We start from the raw sequence: 19710 nt of genomic DNA on the forward strand, positions 1-19710 counted from the left end.
AAGTGGGGCAGGGGCATGAGGACGCCTTCGGAGCACTGAGGCTTCCAGGGCAGGGTGTGTCACTGTCATCGTGGGGTGAAAACAAGAACCTGAAAAAGCTCGTGTCTAGAAAACCCCCATGACTCCTTGGGTCCCCTCCTACTGGTGCCTCTGCAACATCCTACGTGGAGACGCCGTCACCATGACGCTCCCTGTCACTGCACACTTTTATTTGACTGCCTCTCACCAGCACACAACCCTTTGCAGAGGCTCTCACTCCAGTGTCTGCACCTTCCAGGCCCCTTGTGCCCGGGAAGCCTGGGCTGGTCTGCCAGGCCCATTCCTGGGTTCAGGGCTCCAGTCACGGCGGGAGGAGGCTAGGCTGGTGCCCTGGAGCAGAGCCGACCGCCGTCAGTGTGGAAATGGGGGTCTGGGCATTCGTGGAGCTGGTCCTGGGCTTGGCGGGCCTGGTGTGCCTGACCTCTCAGGCCCTCAGCAGCTGGCGGATCAGACACTTCATGAGCCCCTAGAGTGGGCAGAGCCGGGCTGAAGAGGGGTTGGGGCGGGGAGCAGCCCTCCCCCCCCCCCCCCCCCCCAGTGCTCCCTCCCTTGGGTCCCAGTTCCCGGGTCTGAGCTTTGCCCACTTCCTCACTGTCCAGAGCCTAGAACCACCTGCTCAGGGAAGGCAGGCACAGGTTGTTGTCCCCCCTTTTCTGATGGGAAGACGGGTCTAAGAGGATGCCCTGACCTGAGGTCACCCAGTGCCAGGCCTAGTGGCCCTCTAGGTCACTGCCGTCCTGGCCTCACTGGTAACGCCTGCCTGCTCCGCTGCCCTCGTGTCTCTGAGATGCCCTGGGACTGGGTGAGTGACTGCCCCTTCCCTCCTCACCCCACCCCTGCTCCCAGCCTCTGCCCCAGGTAGTGGGGGGGGCGGGGTAGGCGGAGCCATTTACCTTCCTTGGTCACAGCCTCCTCCACCTGCTCTTCAGTGAGTGGCTGAGGCTGGAAGAAATCCCACAGGTCAGAGCCGGGGTTGGGGGGGTCTGCTGAGAACCCAAGTGGGGAAGGAAGGACGGGGGCTCAAGGTGCACCCCACTGCTTTGCCCACCGTGGGCCATCCTCCCTCGTGGCGAGTCCTGACAGCCTGGCCTCTGTCTGCTGCCCTTGGACTTGTCTTGGTTCTCAGCGCTCAGCCTCCTCCAGTCCAGGGAAGAGGTAGCTTCTGCCTCCCATCCGTGGAGAGGCCCTCTTCAACCCTCACCTTTGACCTCCAGCCGGCAGTCCACAGATGCTTCCCCCAGGGCATTGGTGGCTTTGCAGGTGTAAACACCGGAATCAAAGGGGCTGGGTTTCCGGATCTCCAGGGTGCAGACGCCTTGCTCAGAGAGGGCGCGGTACTTGGGGTTGCCCTCGATGGCCACTTTGTTTTTCATCCAGGTGATCTTGGGCTGTGGGAGCAAGGTCACAGGAGGGCTGGGGGCTGGGGGCTGCGCGCGGCCCTCCAAGGCCATCTCCGGGCCCAGGGGGACACGCTGGTGGGATCCCTCAGCCCACTGCCCCCACCACCCCCTCACCTTGGGTGACGCCCGGACACTACAGAAGAGCTGAGTGCTGTAGCCAGGGGTGGTGGCGTGGTCAGCCAGGGGCTGGGTGAACGAGGGGGCTTCTAGGAAGTCTCTCTCCACAAACCCTTTAGGTTTGTCAATAATTTCTGTGTTCAGGGAGAAAATGGGGTGAATGTGCAGTTGCAGGAGACCTCTGAGGTCTCCTTTTCCTGAGGTGATCACTGAAGCTTCCACCCAGCAATGTCACCTAGTCTGCACAGCGCCCCTCTGCAAGGGCAACTGCTGTCCCCATGTGCCAGACGGGAAACACGGCCCTTGGAGGATGTGCCTTCAAGATGGAAGAGCACATGACGGCTCCGTCCCTCTGGGCAGAGAGACGATGGTCGGGAGCGAGGTCTCGGCATCAGCAGGACCGGAGACACCCCATTTCATCCTGACCCCTCGTCTGTGGTTCCGGGGCAGAGCCGTTATGAAGCCAGGCATGGCCAGTGTGTGGAGCTCAGATGCAGAATGTCTCAAAGGGGCAAAGTGCCTGGGTGGCAGGGAGGCCAGAGAGGTGACGGATCTCGGCTGACTGTGGAGACCAGCATTTCATTTCTGTTTGTCTCTGTAGACCAGACTGGCTCTCCTTTTGAAACAAAAATGTCCTCCTAACTCTGTGCAGCTCAGGCTGGTGTTAGAAAGAGTGTGCCTTCTGGATCCTCCCAGACTCTGTGTGGGGGAGGGCCTTGGAGCACACAGGGTGACAGGGAGAAAGGGCTTGGAATTTCACATGTGACGCAGGGGCCATGCCCTGTGTGGAGACTGTAAATACTCGTATCTCTCTTGTCTATCTATGTGGCGTCATATTAGGGTTGGGAGGGCTGTGCTTTCAGCAGACTTGCCAGAATTCACTGTCCACGCTCATTGCCCTTCAGACTGGTTCCCTTGGGACATGCACGTGAGCCCCAGCGAACTTTACGATGCTACTTTAGAATCCACAGCCTCCCACCCGGGGCTTCTTGTTGGAATGGGTCTGCTCTGATGTGCTTGTGAAATCAGTCCCCACATCCGTGTCTTTACGGTTGTTCCAGTACGTGGGTATATTCATAGCTGTATGGGGTTGGGTGTGCATGTGTGCGCGGGTGTGTATATCTGTGCGTGGGTGTGGACAGGGCAGCACCTGTGAGAAGCCCACAGGAAAAGGCAGAGATGAGAGGGGGAGAACCAGCATCGCTGGTCCTGGCCCAGACCCACCTGCCTTCTGGATGTGGGCAAGCTCCTTGGTGACAGCGGCGGAGGCAGAGAGTCCACACAGGTTTTCCGAAAAGACCCGGAAGGAGTACGAGTTGCCCACAATGAGGTCGGAGATGGTGCAGGTTGTTGGATGGTAGCGCTCCAGCACCGTGAACCATTGCTGTAGGGAGCCGGCCTGTCATCTCACCTCTCACCCTGCCCCCCACTCGCTGCCCCGTCCTCAGAGGGCTCATTCTGTGCCCAGTCCCTGCGGGTTGAACCTTCTAGCCTTGGGCTTGAGGGAGTTTGAATTGGGAGAAGGAGCTCTTGGGTCATTCGGGTGACCTCTCTGGGGTTCTCAGAGAATTCTGGAGCCTTGCACTCAAAGTGTGGCCTGAGTACCTGCAAACTGAGACCACCTGAGAGCTTAGTTTAGAAGTGCAGGATCTCAGCCCCACCCTGAACATATCGAGTGAAAATCTGCATTTTAGCAGGATTCCCAGGTGATCCCTGTGCCCATGACATTTCCACAAGTGCCACCTAGAGTCTGAGGTGCCTCAGAGAGCTACCCTGACAGTCTTGAGGGGGAAACTGAGGCCCAGACAGGAAACAGATCTTGCCAATAAGCCACACAAAGAGGCAGGCTAGCAGTAGGTGGACTAGAACTCAGTCCCTGGACTCCTGGGGGCTGGGCCCCCACCCTGTCTGCTCCAGGAGGCCTCACCCCCGTCTTCCTGTCTGCCTTCTGCACCGTGTAGCCCAGAAGCTCCGCGTTGCCTGTGTCCTGGGGCGGTGTCCACTGGAGGGCAGCATTGCAGCCCCAGACGTCCAGCAGCCTGACGCTGCTCGGGGGCTCAGGTCTCTCTGCAGGACCAGAGTGTGACAGGGAGTGGGGTGGGGGCCACCACAGAGCCCCGCACCCAAGGTCTTGCTCCTCTCACACGCCCCTGGCTGGACCCCATGAGGTCTGCTCTGCAGTAGGAGGTGTGGGATGGGGGTGGAGGGTGACTGGGGCCCTGGCGGGCAGCCTCCCGGCACATACCGATCACCAGGATGTGGACGGTGGCCTTGGCCTCCTGGTCTTCCAGCTTCACGGTGAGCTCGTAGCAGCCTGAGTCTGAGCGCTGGGCCGAGCGGATGAAGAGGATGGAATCCTGCTGCCCGGTGCGCACACTCACCCGCTGGCTGTCCACGGCGTGGCCGTTGTGGGTCCACGAGGCCTGAGGCTTGGGGTTCCCCTGGGAGAGAGGAACCCTGGTGTGCAGGAGGAGCCAGGCCCCCACCCCCGAACTCCGGGTCTCTGGGGTATGTTCTGGGAGCCGCCCAACAGCCCTGCCCACGAGGGGCAGCAGGGAGGGGCTGGAGCCACAGGTGCTGCTCGGAGCCGCCCGTCCAGGTGTCCAGTCAGCCTGGGATGGGCTGTCCTGTCCACAGGCTAGAGAATGTGCATGACAGGGTGGGCGGGGCCGGTCCTCACATCCCCTGGGCTCCTCTGACCTGCTCCCATGGGGCCCTGATGTCCACCTGCGCTCACACGCAGCAGGAGACACACACCTGGAAGGGGATTTGCAGGTTGACCGTCTCTCCCACCTGGCGGATGTATGTCTGACGCAGGTGACGAGGGACGCGAATCTTGGGGGGCTCTGCATCAAAGCAAGAGTCTAGGCTCAGCACAGCAGTGAGGTGCTGGTGGGTGAGGGCTCCTGGCTGCATCCCGGGGCCACCTCCTTGTGGGAAGGGCAGAGCTCGCCCCTGAGGCCCAGGGGCCCAAACGCCAAGACGCCTGGGAACCTGGAAGCCAGGAGGTCCCTGTGGTGTGAGTGCTGGGTGCCTGGACCCTGCCCGGCAGTGGGTTCTTGCACCTGTGGCCTGCATGCCCAGAACGGGGGTGATGCCTCTGCCACCCCAACCCAGCACGCTGCCGCCGAGGGGCCCAGTGTCCAGGTCACCGGAGGGTTAGCATCTGTCCCTTCCTAAATGACACCACAGTAGACATACCCCCTTCTTCCTCTGTCACCCCTCCCACCACCTTCAGTCTCACAGTTGGGAAGTCCTTCCTGAAATCAGACCACCTTCCTGGCTGTCACCTAACCAGGTGCAGCCCCCACAGCCACGGGGAATTCCGAGGCAAGCTGCAGCAGTCCCAGCCACTCTCTGCGCCGGCTGTTCTGGGGTGGCGGTGACTGAGGCATCTGAGCAGCAAACAGGTGGCAGCAGTTGGTGCGCAGGATGGAGGGGAGCAGACGGGGAAGGGACACTGTGTCTCTGAGGATTAGCTGCGTGGCACTTGGCTCTGGAAGCGGCAGGCACAGAAGGCTTGGCAGCTGCAGGTGGCCGAGCACGCTGGGCAGGCCCCCGCCCTGCGCTGCCCGTGAGGACGGCCTGTGTGCCCTGTGTGCTCACAGCGTCCTCCGCCTCTTCTCTCCAGGAAACCCCCCTTTCTCCTGCCAGAGGAATTTCAATGGAGTGGTGGGTGCCGAGTCTGGCTGCCAACGTCGGGCTTCGGGGTGAGACCCGGGCTCTTGCAGCCTCTCAGTCTCAGCTCCCCGGGGCCCCTGGGGAAGGTCCAGGACCCTCAGTGGTTTTGGAAACCGCTGAGCAGACCCCCTGCCACCTGGCGGAACATGACTGGTCCTGTGTGGAAAGCAGGTTCTGGGAGGGTTGCCACCAAGGCTTGGTCACCTTCAGAGAGGTGTGACAGTCCATAGTTCTAAGCTTCCTATGGGTCCCACATCTCTCAGGCCCTAGAGTTGAGAAGTATTTCCGTGAATCCAAACTTGACCCCTTGTGTGGCCATGAAACCCCTTTCTGGAGGCCAGAAGTGTGGGGGTGGGGAGAGGGAGTAAGGGGAAGGTGGAGAAGGCCTCAGACCACCTGCTGGCCTGTGTCTCTCTTCACCTGGGACCCTGGGCTGTCCCCAGAGACTTTGGATTAGACCAAATGACTCACTGCCGTTAACAGTCTGAAACCCGACCAGCTCTGGAAGGGGAGCAAGGGTCGGCCTGCAAATAGAAGTCTCAGCAACGGACAGCAGCCGGCCTCCCAGGCCCCCAGTGCGACGCTGCCCTGTGGGCGTGGAGAAGCCTTCCTGGCCCTTGGCTTCCTCCCCCAGGGACATGGTGGGACCAGATGGAAGCAGACTTCACTCTGGTCCCACCCTGGGGGAGATCTGGAACCCAGGCCATAGGAAATGATGGAAAATGGGCAGAAATGGCTTCCACGGCTGCAGGAGGGATTGTGCTTGGAAACGTGGAAGGGTGGGATGACTAGCGCGGGACCTGCGGCCGGGACCTGGGCGCTTGCGCGGTCACTTCTGGGGTCAGGAAGCCCTTTCCCTAATGCTTGGGGACTCGGCCACTCAGGGAAATGGCCTCTTGGACCTCCAGAGGCCCCTGACTGCTGAAGAACCTGGGACTTTCTTAAGGCAAGATGCTGACAGCACATGGCTTATGCACACGTGTGTGGGAGCAGGGACGTGACCGCCCGTCCGCTCTGCCCACTGGCCTCTGTTTCTCCATCTGTCAGATAAAGTGCCTGGGAGAGCTGGGGGCAGCAGATGAGAGGACAGGCTTTACCAATGGTCTCTCGGATGTGGACAGGCTGGTCCAGCACAGCTGGTGGGCCGGCCCCTGCCAGGCTCACGGCAGCCACACGCAGGAAGAACTTGTCTCCCAGAGCCAGGTTCCGCACGGTCTGCTGGGTCACCATCATGGGCCGGTCGTTCACAGGCACCCACTCCAAGGCTGCGGAGAGGAGAGGGCACAGGGCCCTGGCTGTGTGGCCATGGGCACTCTGCTCCCTGGTGATCTAGGGAAGCCATCTCCCTCTATGGGCCCATTTTCTCCGGGCTCCCCTTCCCTGACTTCTCATTCTCAAATGGCATCAGACACCTGACGTTAGAGCCATGGAATGGTGGCCATAGGTGGGGTGGCTGAAGCTCAGAGAGGGTGGACACCTTGCCAGGTCACACAGCACGGTCGGGGCAGAGGCAGAGGGCAGGCTGAGCGTGGCTGCCGTGGACAGCAGACAGCGGGAATGTCACCAGACCCCCGTCCCCTATTTTTCTCACTGTCTCTGAGTCTAACTGCCGTCCACCCCCCAGCTTCTTGGCCCTCTGCCCCCCGCCCTCAGCAGGGTTCCGCTGAGATGTAGCATGGCCCTCACCTCTCATCAGAGCACTGCCTTGTGTCCCCTCCTTCTGTGCTGCTACTCAGGGGCTCCCTGGAGCTGGAGGATAAGGGCCTCCTGAGGTCATGTGGGCTCCCCCTGACTGCGTTACCTGACTGGCCAATGGCAGGGTCTGGGGGCTTGTCTCTGCTGTGCCCCAAGCCCACCCCCCTGGGTGCGTGCAGGGCTTAGCTCACCTCCCTCCCTGAGCAGTTCCAGCACGTAGCCCTGGAACCCCAGCCTCCCTGGCCTCTCCGGAGGTTCCCAGCTCACGGTCATCGAGCTGTCACTCACGTCCTCCACGGTCAGCAGCAGCGGGGCACTGGGCACGTCTGAGTGCGGGGGAGAGGATGAAGGATGCCAAGAGCTCCCGCTGCCTCCCTCTCCCACCTGCCCCACCTCTTGTCACCTTCACTTGGGGGTGCAGGTTTGGTGGCCGGGGGGACAGGGGCCTGAGGGCTCGCCATGGGAGCCTGCTCTTCCCCGTGACTCCCTGATGCTGCCCCTTCCTCCAAGGGCTCAGGGGGCCCCTTGGCCAACTCAGAGGCCTTCTCCTCTGGGCCATCGGCAGGGGCCTCCGCGGTGACTTCTCCTGTCATTGCTGGGCTGGTTGGGGGTCAGGCTGCAGTGTGCAGAAGTCCGCAGTGGAGGGTCTGGCCTCTGGGGTGCCTGGGACACCTAGGTCCAGGCTTATATAGCAGGGGCGGCCCCACCCCCAGTGAAATGATTCCCAGCTGTGGGGTCAGGTCAGGGCGGGGGGACTGGGGGGCGGGGAGCTCCTAGGCCAGGAATAGCTCTGGGGGAGGGACCTTTCTGCAGGGTGCCTTGTGGAGCGCAGTGCCCCATCTGTCACTCACCGTCACCGCGATTGGACCCCAGCAGCCAGGTGCTGGTGCCCTTATGGGAGGAAAGCACAGACTGAGGAGGTGGGACGCTGGCAGGAACCTGTGCCAGGGGTCAGGGCAGTGGGAATGACAGCTTCTATCTGGAGAATGAACCCGCCTCAGTATGTGTAGGCCTCTGTGGTCACCTGTGCCCAGGGCTCCTCAGCCTGGGGCTGGGTCCCAGAAGCCTGAGATAGCCTCCCTGGGGAGCACTCCCAGCTCTGCCCCTGGGGTCCCACGGTTGCCCATCCTCACATCCCCTGGGGCCTGAGGCTGAAGGCCCTGGAGAAGGAGGAAGTGGGAGGCCACGATGGGACTGAGCAAGGTGTTCCAGCCACGGGACCCCAGGAGGGGATGTGAGGCCCCTGGTGCCGCCTCTCTGAGCCTCCCCTTCCCTGCCTGTTCCAGATGACGGACCCCTGGCCCTTGGGGTGGGCTCAAGTCGTAATGCAGATGTGGAGGAGGCCCTGGCGGGTGGCCGCACTCTGAAACTCTTCAAAGTGGGGCAAGGCTCAGGCGTTTGCAGTGGAGGAAACGAGGCAGGTACAAATTTCTAGTTATTGATTCATTCATCTAGGAAAACGCTAATAAGCTGGAAACACCACATGCCGGGGAGGGGACAGGCAATGAGCGCTCCGGTGCCGCTGGCAGGGTAGATGGGAGCCTCCTTTTGGGAAGCGAGATGGCATCTAGAAGAACTGAAAGCACGCGACCCACACGTGTGCCGCAGGGGACATGCCCGAAACACCCTCTGCGGTGTTCTGCTTCATGCCCCAAACCTGGGGACAATCGCAGCCTTCAGCAGAAGGCACCCGTCACTGTGGAGTGTGTTCGCACCTAGTGTGGAGGTGGTGTTACCCCCCAAGGGAACTCGGCAGACTACAGCAGGCTGCCTTCCTCTGGGGCATGTCCAGGGGGTGAGAGCACAGGGCAGCAGATGGTGGTGGCCTCTGCGTGGAGTTTCAGGAGACTAATGAGGTCACGTTTCCTGTCCTGGGTGTTGGTTACACAAGTGTTCATTGTATAATAATTCTTCAAATTTAAAAAATAAATTTTACACACACTTTAGCACGTGCGATATTTAGGAATCAGTTCACATGTATTTTACGTAGGGCCCGCAGCCACAGGCAGTGTCCCTCCCAGGGTTGGGGCGCAGGAGCGTCCCTGTTGGGGGTGGCAGTGCAGGGCCTGGGGGCCTCTGCCAGGTGACTCAGTGTGCTGTGCGCAGGGGGTGGGGGGGCCTGGAGACCAGGTTTCCATCCCTGGACTCTGAGTCTACAGCTATAAGTGAACGTGACTAACTGGTCAAGACCCTGAGTCAGCTCTGCAGAGCCTGTCCCAGGCTGGGGGAGGGTGGGGGGGTGCAGGGGGAAGGGTGGAGACTTGGCTGCCCTGAAGAGCTCACAGCCCCTGGGTTTCAAAGACCCTCGTTTGGTGGGATAGGCAGTGGGCGGGGTTGGGGGAATGCTCGGTCCTCTGGCCAGCAGTGAAATGTCAGGTACCCCTGAGGCTCTGGCCAAGTTCCCACTCTCTCCGCCTTTAGCCAGGCTGTGACCTTGGGACCAGTTGCATCTGCCCAGCTCCAACTGGTTCAGATTTCAGGGAGGCTAATAGGCATTTCCTTCCCTACACCTCAAGCTGGTGTCACAAACCACTAGGCTAAGTCACAGCTGGTCCAAACCTCAGGAAACCCATGAATGAATCCATGTTTTGGGCGTTCACTGGCCTCTCCCTGGACACAAGGCGCGTCTCCTCCCCACCCACGTGTCCCACGCCAGCCTGAGCAGCGCAGCCTGGATCTCTGCTGGTCTGAGGGCCGAGTGTGTCCCCAGGGGAGAAAAGAGTAGGACAGAGGGCTGATGCAGCAATGGGAAGGGGAGGAGAGGGGAGGCTGGACGGCCGGCTCCCAAGGCCTGCAGGCTCCAGCCCTGGGATGAAGGGACGGTGCATGAGGTAACACTGGTGTCCCCTTTCTAGCCTGCGTCTGGGGTCAGGGCTCTCCACACTGGCCCTGGGCTGGTGCCCACACCTCCCTCGTCAGAGGACACGGAGGGTTGGGAGTGAAGGGCTTGCGTCCTCCTCCTGTGTGCTGGCCTTGGGAGCAGAAAAGGCTGCTCTCATCAAGAGCTGCACCGAGACGGCTGGACGGCTTCGCCCTCTCGGGCAAAGTTCAGGGCAGATGGATTTGAGGATGCGGGCTCCCTTCGGGACGCCCTGGGTTCTGGCCGAGGCCATGGTGGCCTCCCCCTCCACAAGCCCAGGCCCCCCCAGCCCGGGAGAACAGAAACCATAGGAAATGGGCGAGGTGAGCCTGGTGAGTCAGGCGCCACTGCAAAGAGGTCCTGAAGCGAGTGCCAATGCTATGAAGCTCTGGTGCTTTATTGAGCAGCTGGCGGGTGGGCGGGGCCCAGCTGTGCTCCTGGGGGTTCAAGTGGGGCTCTGCAGAGGTGGCAGTAGGCTCCTTGGTGGTGGAGGTTGCCAAATGGTCTCCTTTGAGACAGAGGCCTGGGGAAGGGAGCTGGAGGAAATCCCCATGTGCTGAGCTTGGGGCCACCGAGCATTACATTCATCAACAGTGTGTGCTGCCTCCAGGCGCTCTGCTTCCAGCCCTGCCCCAGAGCGAAGCTCTGGCCTCAGAGCTGTGGCCTCTGCAAGGGGGGGTCCCAGGGAGCGCGACAGGTTCATGGGGTGGGCAACCCGGCTCCCTGGCAGGAGGACAGAGGCTAAGCTGCAGTGAGTGCGTCCTTGATGGCACTCGTGAGAGGGAAGGGCAGGTTCTGACCACAGAAGACGCCCCGGAAGTCGTCCAAGTCCAGGGCCCACACCATGGCACCTGCCAGCTGCCGGTTCCGCAGGTACTGCACCTAGAGGGGAGGCCAGATATCGTTGGGGCCTGAAACTCTGGTACCACCGCAGGGAACCCACATCTGGCGGCTGCTCAGAGCAGGCTGTCCCTCTCCCTCTTTATCCTGGGCATGGCCTTGGGAACCTACCTTGGTTTTGACGCTCTCTGGGTCACTGTACCCCACCCACTGGTTGCCCTTGGTGGCATAGGGAACCTGCTGGTCAAGGAGTCTGTGGACCGTGGCTCCACGGAGGAAAGTACAAATCTGAGCAGAGAGCAAGGCAGGGTGCAGGGAGCTGTGCTGAGACCACAGGGTGCAGCTCCCCGAGTCTCTTTCAGCCCCTGCTTCATCCTCCTGGCTACTAGGCCCCCGGACACTGCTGGCCTCCTGCAAGCTTGTGTAAAACAGATGCAAATGTCCCCGAGTTGTGTGGCTGACTCTATAGCCTGGCCCCAGGCTCACAGAGCGGTAGGCTGGCCAGAATCAGAAGCCCCTGCCTCTTGGTGGCGCTCAGGAAGCTTGTGCTGCAGGCTGGGTGTGCCTGGCCGCCCCTCCCCCAGGCCCCTGGAACACTGCTCTCATCTCTGAAGGAGCAGAGCGGGGGGGGGGGGGGGGGGGGGGGGGGGGGGGGGGGGGGGCAGTGGGAGGCCGACCTTCGCCCCAAGCCATACCTCATAATAGGCCAGGATCCCTTCCTCCTTGGTGAACTGGCCTGCTATTCCCGGTCCTGAGGTGGGGGCTCCCACACCCGTCTCGGAAGAGGTGAGGGTAAAGGTCCTCCCAAAGGTGGGGATCCCCATAACCAGCTTCTTGGCCGGGGCCCCCAGCCGCAGCATGTAGCCCACAGCATAGTCCTGGGCGGGGAGGGGGGCAGGGTTAGCTAGGAAGGCTGGGTGCATCTCCACAGGCCCCAGGACCCCCCTTTCTCCCGGGAACCTCGTCAGGCTAAGAGACATTGTGCAGTTTCAGCCTCCAAAGCTCCTCACGAGCACACAGAGCGATTGTTACTGTGTGAAAGGTGCTGAAATCAGGTGACTGGCTCAGGTTCCCTAGGAGCCAGCAGCACGTCCAGACCAGACTCCTGCCTCCTCAGCCCCTGCGGCCTGGTCAGGAGAGGCCCTGCTCCTGGACGGTGCTGCGGCGTCCTGTCTTCCTAGACCCTGGAGGACGCACAGACCTGGGGCCTTGGTTTCCTCATCTGTGAAGTAGGACCACAGCCCCTCCCTGGCAGGGGACTGAGGAGTTGGGGGTTGCATGTGGGCACTGGCCAGCCCTCCTCCTTCCGGGCACTCACCACGTTGTTGAACCTGTAAGCACGTGCCTCCCTCTGGCCTCGGAACAGGGGGCTGTGATGGCCGGTGGTTTGGTGCCAGGCTCCGTGGAAGTCGTATGTCATGAGGTTGATGAAATCCAGGTGTCTGTGGGGGGTGGGGGCCGAGGGGGGGCCCAGCAGGGTGTGAGCGGGGCAGACCGGCAGCCACTGACCCAAACCCAGCAGTGACCAGTGACCACCCCGGGGGGCTCAGGGCCCCACACGTGCACTTAAGGCAGGAATGGAGCCCTTCCATTCACCGCAGCAGATGTTTGGGGGTGACATGTCACGTTCTCCCACCAAGTTCATCTTGGTGAGTGCAGATTACAAGTGGCATCAACAGACAGCTGTGAGAAAAGAGCAGGACCTGCGACCCACACAGGTCCTGTGTGAGGGGCTGTGTGAACACGACCTCAGGTGTTTGGGGCACACGGCTGGGACCGCCCCGTTGCCACCCTCTCGGTCATCCACCTGGGCGCTGAGTCTGCAGCCCCCTGAGATCATCAGAAAGGCAATTCTGAAGTGACAGTGCTTCTTCCCTCCAAGGGGGGGGCAGATGAGGAGGTCACCCCCCCCCCCCCGCTGTGTTCCCAGAGGGCTCCCTGGCAGCCCGGAAATGACAAGTGTCAGTACTGGCAGTGCATCTGCTGGGAGCCGCTCTGCTCAGCTCCACACGCAGCAAGTGCCTGCTCTTTAGCTTCTCCGCTTGCCTTTTCCTCACACGTGCCCACGGCAACTCTTAGCTGGTCAGCACTGTCCCCCAAATGAGAAAGGGAGGACAGGGCTCATTATGCCCCGTTGGCAGATGGGGACACTGAGGCACAGAGAGGGGAAGTGACTTGCTGAAGGTCACACAGCAAGGTTCTCATTGCTGGAGGGGAGGTGGACGTGGACTCACCGGGCCAGCTGGGCGATGTCATAGCCGCGGTCGAGGACAACCTTCCCAGCAGACACAGCCGCGCTGAGCAGGAGCTGCTCTGGCCCCTTCTGGCCTTCCTTTGCAAACTCAGCCTTCATTTCCTGGTTGGGGGAGAGGCTGGCTAGTGGGAGGGGCCTGTGCAGGGAGACTGGCGCGGCTGGACTCGGCGCACCCATGCTTTTCCTAAAAAACTGTTGAGCCCAGTCTCGTCTCCACAAGGCCAGGGCACACCCAGCAGCACACAGTTACTCCTGCCCTGGAGGGACCGTGACGTGCCTTGTATGATGGGACGTATGATGTTGAAAGAAATTTGCCTTTTGGTGCCTGTTTGAGCCAGCACATGAGATCACAGTTTTCAGGTGCCTTATGTTGGTGCTGTGCACAATTTTTCTAGACAAGCACTGCTCTGGGGTAACTGGACATGCGTGGCCTGTTCCCAGGTGTGGCTCAGTGTCCCTGATGCAGTGACACTCCACTGAGCAGCAGTGATGAGTGAGTACTTTGCCTCTTAGGACCCCACCCCAGCCCTGCCTGGCCACAGGCGGCTTCCTGCTCTGTGAGCTCTCGGGACCCAGACCCTTGGGCTTTCCCGGCCCGGCTCCCAGGAGCTGAAGCATGGACGCGTCAGCCCCTCTGCACCTGCCCTCAGCAGGCTGTCGGGTGGAGACAGCATTGCCCAGCTCACTCCCCGGTGTCCACCCACCTCCGTGGCACTTTCCTGCCCCAATCAATACCTTGACCAGACTGGTGAGATGCTGCTTGTCTCTCCTTCCGGGGTACAGCCAGGCAAGGTCCAGCCCGTCGAAGCCATGGGCCCGTAGAAAGGGCGGCACTGACTTGACGAAAGTCCTGCGACTCTGGGCATTGGCGGCTATTTTTGAAAATCTAGGACCAAAACCAGCCCAGAAGAGTGCTCAGCACTGAAACGCTGGACGATTCAGCCCTCTGGAGGGGTGTCTGAGCCACGAGGAAGAGGGGCCCTGAGCCCACAGCTCCAGGAGGCCACGGCCGCCACAGGAGCCTCTTCCAGGCATGTGCTTTGGAGCCCGACATCCCTGGGTTCCAGGCCCGGCTCTGAACAGGCTCTCACCTGAGTCTCAGAGACGTCGTCTGGAAAATGGGGATATATGTAATGTCTCTGTGCCATTGTGAGGATAACATGTGACAATGGCTGGAAAGACGTCTGACACTGAGACGTCCCTCAGTAAGTGGGAGCTGTTACCCCACCCCCTTTGCCAGCCCTGCTCCAACTGTAGCCATTCCAGGAAGTCTCCCAGGGTCTCCACTCCCCAGCTGCCCCATCCTTCCCCTCTGTGTCCGTCCAGCCCTTAGGACGGTACCCCCAGAAGTCCTTCCTTGTCCGGTCTGAGTTGTAACAAGAGTTGGCAAGGAAGCAGACCATCCACTGTCAACTTGCTGTGTGATTCTTGGCGAGGGTCCCTCCCCCGTGGGCTCTGATTTCTCGGCGGCACACGAGGCGGGCCCCTGACAATGATTTAGGCTCCTGCGCGTAGCCCGTCTGGGGCGCTGGGACCCCCGTGCCGCCTCCTCACCTGTACCCATCATCCTCTAGCAGTGGGTCGTACCTGTGAGAACCGAAGTTCCATCCCCCGACAGACAGGAGGGTCTTCAGATTGGGGTTCCTGTGGGCACAGGGAAGGGGCGCAGGGAAGAGCACAGTTGTTGTGACACAGCCTCCCGTAGGCCTTGGAGGCCCTTCCAGCTCTCAGCCCCGATATTCTAAGACACCATAGACCACTTCGGTCCCCCACAGCGGCGACGCCAGGACGTGGCGACCCAGAGAGGGAGCAGTGTCCAGGCTCCCTGGAGAGGTACCCTTGGCAGATGGGGGACGTTCCCAGAGGAGCTCGGCACTGGCGTCTCCAGGTGGCATCGAGCATCAGCCCTGCCAAGGCGTCACGTGCCCGCCCAGCCTGGCCCGTGGCCCGACCTGCTCTTCAGGCTGTTCAGGGTGCCGTACAGCGTCTCGTCATTCCACTCCCAGGTGTCGATCTCGTTGTCGCTTATGTTGGCAAAGCTGTAGATGATGTGGGTGCACAGCAAGGGGTCCACAGCGTCTGGGAAGCAGCTCCCGTCGCCCTCCCGGTACTGGGACCAGCTGGTGTAGTAGCAGACCAGCTTGTATGCTGCACCTGAGGAGGAGTTCAGGGGGGCCTGTGCTGAGCCCTGAGCTCAGGTCCAGGGCGCGGGGGAGGGGGTGTGAGCACCCCGAATGCTAAGTGAAAGCACGGCTGTCCCGCGGAAATCGGGCCTATTCTGAACATGCTTGGAGAAGAGCCTGCCATGTGAGCATACTGCAGACTAAGAACAGGATGAAATGGGGCCTGCTGCAAGCAAACAAGGCTTCCCCGAAGAGCAGGGGACCCAGCCCAACACAGCCCGTGTCACAGACCCGGCCTCCAGGGTGGTGCTTTGCAGGGCCCTTGGCTGACAGGCTCTGGTCCGCCTGTTCTCTGCCCTGACCTGTAACCCACCCAGAGCAGCTCCCCTCAGCCCACCCCCAAGCTGCAGCACAATGTCAAGGGACCGGGCAGTCCTTCCTCTGCTCTCATTTGAATCCCTCCTGGTGCAAAGGGAGCCTGTCTGCCCGCAGGTGATGGGGGAGGAGCGGGGGCTGGCGCTCATCCGCTCAGTGGTTCCCAACAGGCCTTCATGGAGCCTTAGCCTTTGAAAGATTTTTATTTTGAAACATTTCGAATATACAGAAAACTAGAAATAGTATAACAAACATCAGAATACTTATCATCTGCATTTTACCAGAGTTAATATTTCTGAGGCCTGTGAATCACAGAAGAAGCTGGAAAAGTGCTCCCCTCGGCCAGTACCGCCTGTGGACGTCCTCCCCACAGCCCCGCCTCCCAGGACCTAAAGGGAGGTTACTTACAGCTCTGGAGCAGCGCCAGGACTGCCAAACCTGAGGAGAAAGCCAGGGTTAGGGCCTTGCTGCGTGCACCTGCCCTCCCCCAGCAGGTAGGAGAGCACGTCCCTCGGCCAGTGGCTCTGGGCATCCCCAGCCCAGAGACCTGTGCGAGCCACCCCCAGACCCATGGTGGCTGCAGCAGAGAGGGGCAGCTGTGGCCTCTTCCTGTGCCTGCCGCCCAGCTGCCAATGCCTCACACTTTCTTTATACCTATCCCACTACTGCCCCGGCCTCCAACCATCCCATTTATGGAAACAGAGCTGGTCAATGAAGGAACCACCAGTCTGGGACTTTGTGGGAGGAGCCCTGGGACAATTGAGAAACCCGGAGAGTTTTGAAACCTTGGGGCCCTCTTCATGAGGCACCTGCCAGCAAAAGAGCCACCAAGTGACCGCCAGGGGCTCCCAGGGTGACTCAGCCTCCCTTCCAAAGACCTCCTTCCCACATCTGTAGCTTTTCTAGCCAACATTTTCCGGGCATTTCTGGCAGCCTGTGTACCTTTGCCCTTGGCTGTGTTGAAACTGTAACCCACTGGCCCAAACAAGGCTGTTGCTGATTTTCTCCCCTCATCCAGCACCCGCCTGACCCATGCTCCCCCTCAAGCTCTCTCTGAGCTGGTTCCCACAGCCTGACTTGAGAGAAGAGGCCTTTCAGCAACCAGGTGCTGACTGTTTACAGGAAAAGTCTGGGAGGCCTGGGAAGCTCCAGAGAACACTTTAGAGCTGGTGCTTTTTGTTTGAAAGGCCACTTAGGACGAGCAGAAAGGGTCTGCTGCCAGCCTGGGACTGCGGCCAAGTGCTGGGGGACACGGGGACTCCTGATACTCCCAGGCTGAGCATCTCCACCACCTCTGCTCCTCTCTCGGTGTTGTTTCTGAAACCCACCCTCCCTCATGAGTCCTCATCAGTCTTCGGGGAAGAGCAGAGCTCCCGAAGGCTTGTGCAGGCTGGAGCCCGGCTTGTGGATACACTTTCTGGCCATTGATCCAGGAGAACGCCATTCTCTGCATGCTGTAAAGTAATTAACAGGCAGTGAGTGAAAAGTTCAGGACACCAAGAGCCAGACTCGGTCAGAGGTCTTCTCAACAAAGTTCCTTTATTTCTACAGTGACATTAAGTAACCTTCCCATGTTAGATCTGGGTGAGTGAGCTCGTTCCCTGTCTCCCTCTCATCGCCTTTCCTCTCCCAGTAAAACTGGAATGAGTCCTCCTTCTTTTTATTGTAAGGAGTGGACAAAAAGCAGTGTGTCCAGAGTCGTACTCTGTGAATACTAAAGGGTCAGTGCTTCTCCCTTTGAAGGCAACTGACTTCTTTTGTGCCTAGATGATCGACAGCAGTGAGAGTCGGTGATAACTTTCACCTTCATTTGGGGCACTGAGAAGTGGACTTCCTCTAATTTCGAACTGAGGTGTTACAAAGCAGCACGCACGCAAACTTTTCATAACAGAGTGCAGGGTGTTAAGAAATCACCTCCTATTTTCACTCTCTTCCTTTGTTAAAAATTATGTCCGAGGCTCGGACTGGCCCAAGACTAGTTGTTCTGTGCTCCCCCAAACTCAGTTTATTAATTTCACATGTTCTGCAGGAAAGTGGCTTCACGACAAGTAGCCCTGGGCCTGCCTCAGTGGGGTTGGCCACGGTGCCAAGGCTGAGCAGCCCAGGTCACCCACGCCCCTTCACTCCCTACACCCCACCCATCACACCTTCGCCAAACCTGAGCATTTGCTCTACTGTCTCCCACCACGGAGCCTTTACATACGTTGTCTACATGCCTGTCACTAACTATGAAGGCTTTATGCCATTTGCAAGCTAATGAGACAGCCATTGTCATGGGTTGTGGCCAGAGACACGAGAACCTAGGAGAGAGACAGAGGACTTGCTCATGACACAGCAAGCAGCATGACCGTCACGTTTGCGTCACTTCCTGTGAGGCTGCCTGGGCATCTCAGTGTGCCGGGACTTAGGGTCCCGGCATGAGCTCCTGCTTTACTGTTTCTGGGTCACCTTTTACAATAACCACTTGCAGTTGAGCCCATGAAAGTTGGTGACTTTTGCACCAACCACCTCATAAGCAGTAGGTGCCCACTCCCCATCTGCTGCTCGCTTGTGACTGGGGACAGGGCACAGCCCTGCTCCTGGCTCATTGCAGGCCCTGGGTGTATTGAAACAGCTTTCAACCAGAATGGCCCTGGGGTTTTCACTTCCCCAAAGTGGAAGCTTGGATGCTGAGAGCTACTGGCCGACCAGGGGTGGGTGGCTTGTCCCTCCTGTCAGCAAGTCCTAATCTGCATAGTCTTAATGGCAACAGCTAGTACTGTAATACACTTCCCTTGGCCCCCAGTTCCTGGAGGGTGATGCTGGAGCATGCAACGCAGCAGGGGAGCTGAGTTTAAGGAACACAGTCTTTTCTAATGGGCAGGAAGCCCCCTCTCCTGGGACCTGGAGGGAGATGCTATCTTCCTTATACTGGACAGTAAACAAACCTGCGTTTGTTCCAGAGGAAAACACTGTGTCCATTTGCAAGGTTGTTGGCTACACAAACATCGTTGGAAATGCAGTCTGGGAGGACACAGCTCCTAAGATCTGCAGAAATGTGAGACCCACCGAGAGCTGCCCCCCAACAGGCCCACCTTTGGCCTGTTCCTCCTCTTTCTTCTTCCCATTGCAGCTCAGCAAGCACCTTCCGGTGAGGGAACCTCCAGCTGGGGCTGTCAGAGTCCTTCTGACCTCTCTTCCCAGCACCTGACTTAGTTATCACTATATTCGGCGTGTAGAGGTAGAGGTAGGTGTCTTGTTAATGTCCGTCTCCTGGGCCAGACTATAAACGCAGTGAAGGCAGGACTGAGGCTATTTTCTTTACCTTTGTGTCTACCCCCAGTGCTTGACGCAGAGGAGATACTTAGTAAAGTCCTTATTGAGTGAGCGATCGTAGCGCAGTACATAACTCCAAACTCTTGTATTCTGAGTTTGGAACCCGATGTCCTCAAAGTTCCATCTCCTTCAATAGCTCTTGTCCCTCTGTGAGTAATTGACTCGGGAGCCACCATAAAACCACAAAACAAACGTCCTGACTCAATTTCCCTGACCCAGTGTCTCTAAGCCCCCTCTGCTGCAATGGTCCTTCATCTACGCATCCAACAATGCTTACTGAGCACTCTGGGCATGTACAGTTGTCTTGCCCTCAGGGAGAAAGGCAGAAAGGTGAGTGAAAACAGTCAGTCTCTGTCTTTATAAGGTATATGGTCTGGCAAAGAAGATGGACGCTAAACTCAGAATCACATACGCAAGTTATTTATTACAACTGTGAGAAGCTCAACAAGGCAATTCCGAGGGTTAAGAGAATTTATAATGGGCACAGATGGTCAGAAAAGCCTTCCTTAGGAAATGACGTGTAAGTGGAGGAGGGAAGGTAGGGGAGTACCAGCCTGGAAAAAGCGGTGTGGGAAGAGCCTGCCATGTTCCAGGAACTGGGAGAGTTTAACCTTCGTTAGCATTGTTTTATAGGCAAGGACAATCAGTACTTGTCATTATAATCTACAGAATTGTTCTTTTTAAAGTATCCTGATGACATACTAGTCCATGGTCTATGTTAAGTTCTCATTAAATTTTTTTTCTCTTGAAATTTGAAAGTTCAGTTGTGACAAAATGACATTTAAAGAGTGATTCAATGGGCTGTAAGTATAAAAATCAACACTGGATTTGAAGACAGAATAGAAAAGTGTGAAATAGCTCATTAATATTGTTTACATTTATTACATGTTGAAATGTTAATATTGTGGCTATATGAGGTAGGTTAAATAAAATGTATGATTAAAATTTTTTTTAAAAGAGTGCTTCATTCCAGCTTGTGTAAGTGTAATGTGTTATATTGATTTTCACACT

The 19710-nt window shown here is 58.8% G+C and overlaps 2 protein-coding genes and 1 long non-coding RNA gene across 4 annotated transcripts in view; 1 reads left to right on the forward strand and 2 right to left on the reverse strand.

Moving 5' to 3' along the window:
- Window positions 1-344: 344 nt before the first annotated feature.
- MYBPH (myosin binding protein H) lies at window positions 345-7525 on the reverse strand. Of its 2 annotated transcripts, none has more exons than XM_074317159.2 (11): window positions 7336-7525; window positions 7124-7258; window positions 6335-6502; window positions 4314-4402; window positions 3802-3997; window positions 3484-3623; window positions 2781-2940; window positions 1554-1690; window positions 1241-1427; window positions 933-981; window positions 345-478 (listed from the first exon to the last, which is right to left on the reverse strand). In XM_074317159.2, exons 1-10 carry the CDS (start codon window positions 7523-7525, stop codon window positions 965-967), a joined length of 1419 nt encoding a protein of 472 aa, XP_074173260.2. In that variant the 3' UTR covers window positions 345-478; window positions 933-964. The 2 variants fall into 2 exon arrangements, with proteins under 2 accessions (XP_074173260.2, XP_019606399.3); XM_019750840.3 differs by having other exon boundaries at window positions 369-505.
- A 2643-nt stretch (window positions 7526-10168) lies between these two features.
- On the reverse strand, window positions 10169-16826 carry CHI3L1 (chitinase 3 like 1). Its single transcript, XM_019750841.3, has 10 exons — window positions 15932-16826; window positions 15793-15822; window positions 14839-15040; window positions 14474-14530; window positions 13622-13772; window positions 12867-12988; window positions 11951-12074; window positions 11328-11510; window positions 10804-10920; window positions 10169-10674 (listed from the first exon to the last, which is right to left on the reverse strand). Exons 1-10 carry the CDS (start codon window positions 15954-15956, stop codon window positions 10534-10536), a joined length of 1152 nt encoding a protein of 383 aa, XP_019606400.2. The 5' UTR covers window positions 15957-16826; the 3' UTR covers window positions 10169-10533.
- Window positions 15837-19710, forward strand: part of LOC148758197 (uncharacterized) — a 50275-nt gene continuing 46401 nt past the window's right edge. The window contains exon 1 of the long non-coding RNA XR_016021617.1: window positions 15837-15878. This is a non-coding gene — a long non-coding RNA (uncharacterized LOC148758197). The remainder of the gene's footprint in view (window positions 15879-19710) is intronic.

Source organism: Rhinolophus sinicus, chromosome 6, assembly GCF_057876585.1.
Source record: "Rhinolophus sinicus isolate RSI-liver-muscle chromosome 6, RSI-T2T, whole genome shotgun sequence".
Taxonomy (NCBI): domain Eukaryota; kingdom Metazoa; phylum Chordata; class Mammalia; order Chiroptera; family Rhinolophidae; genus Rhinolophus; species Rhinolophus sinicus.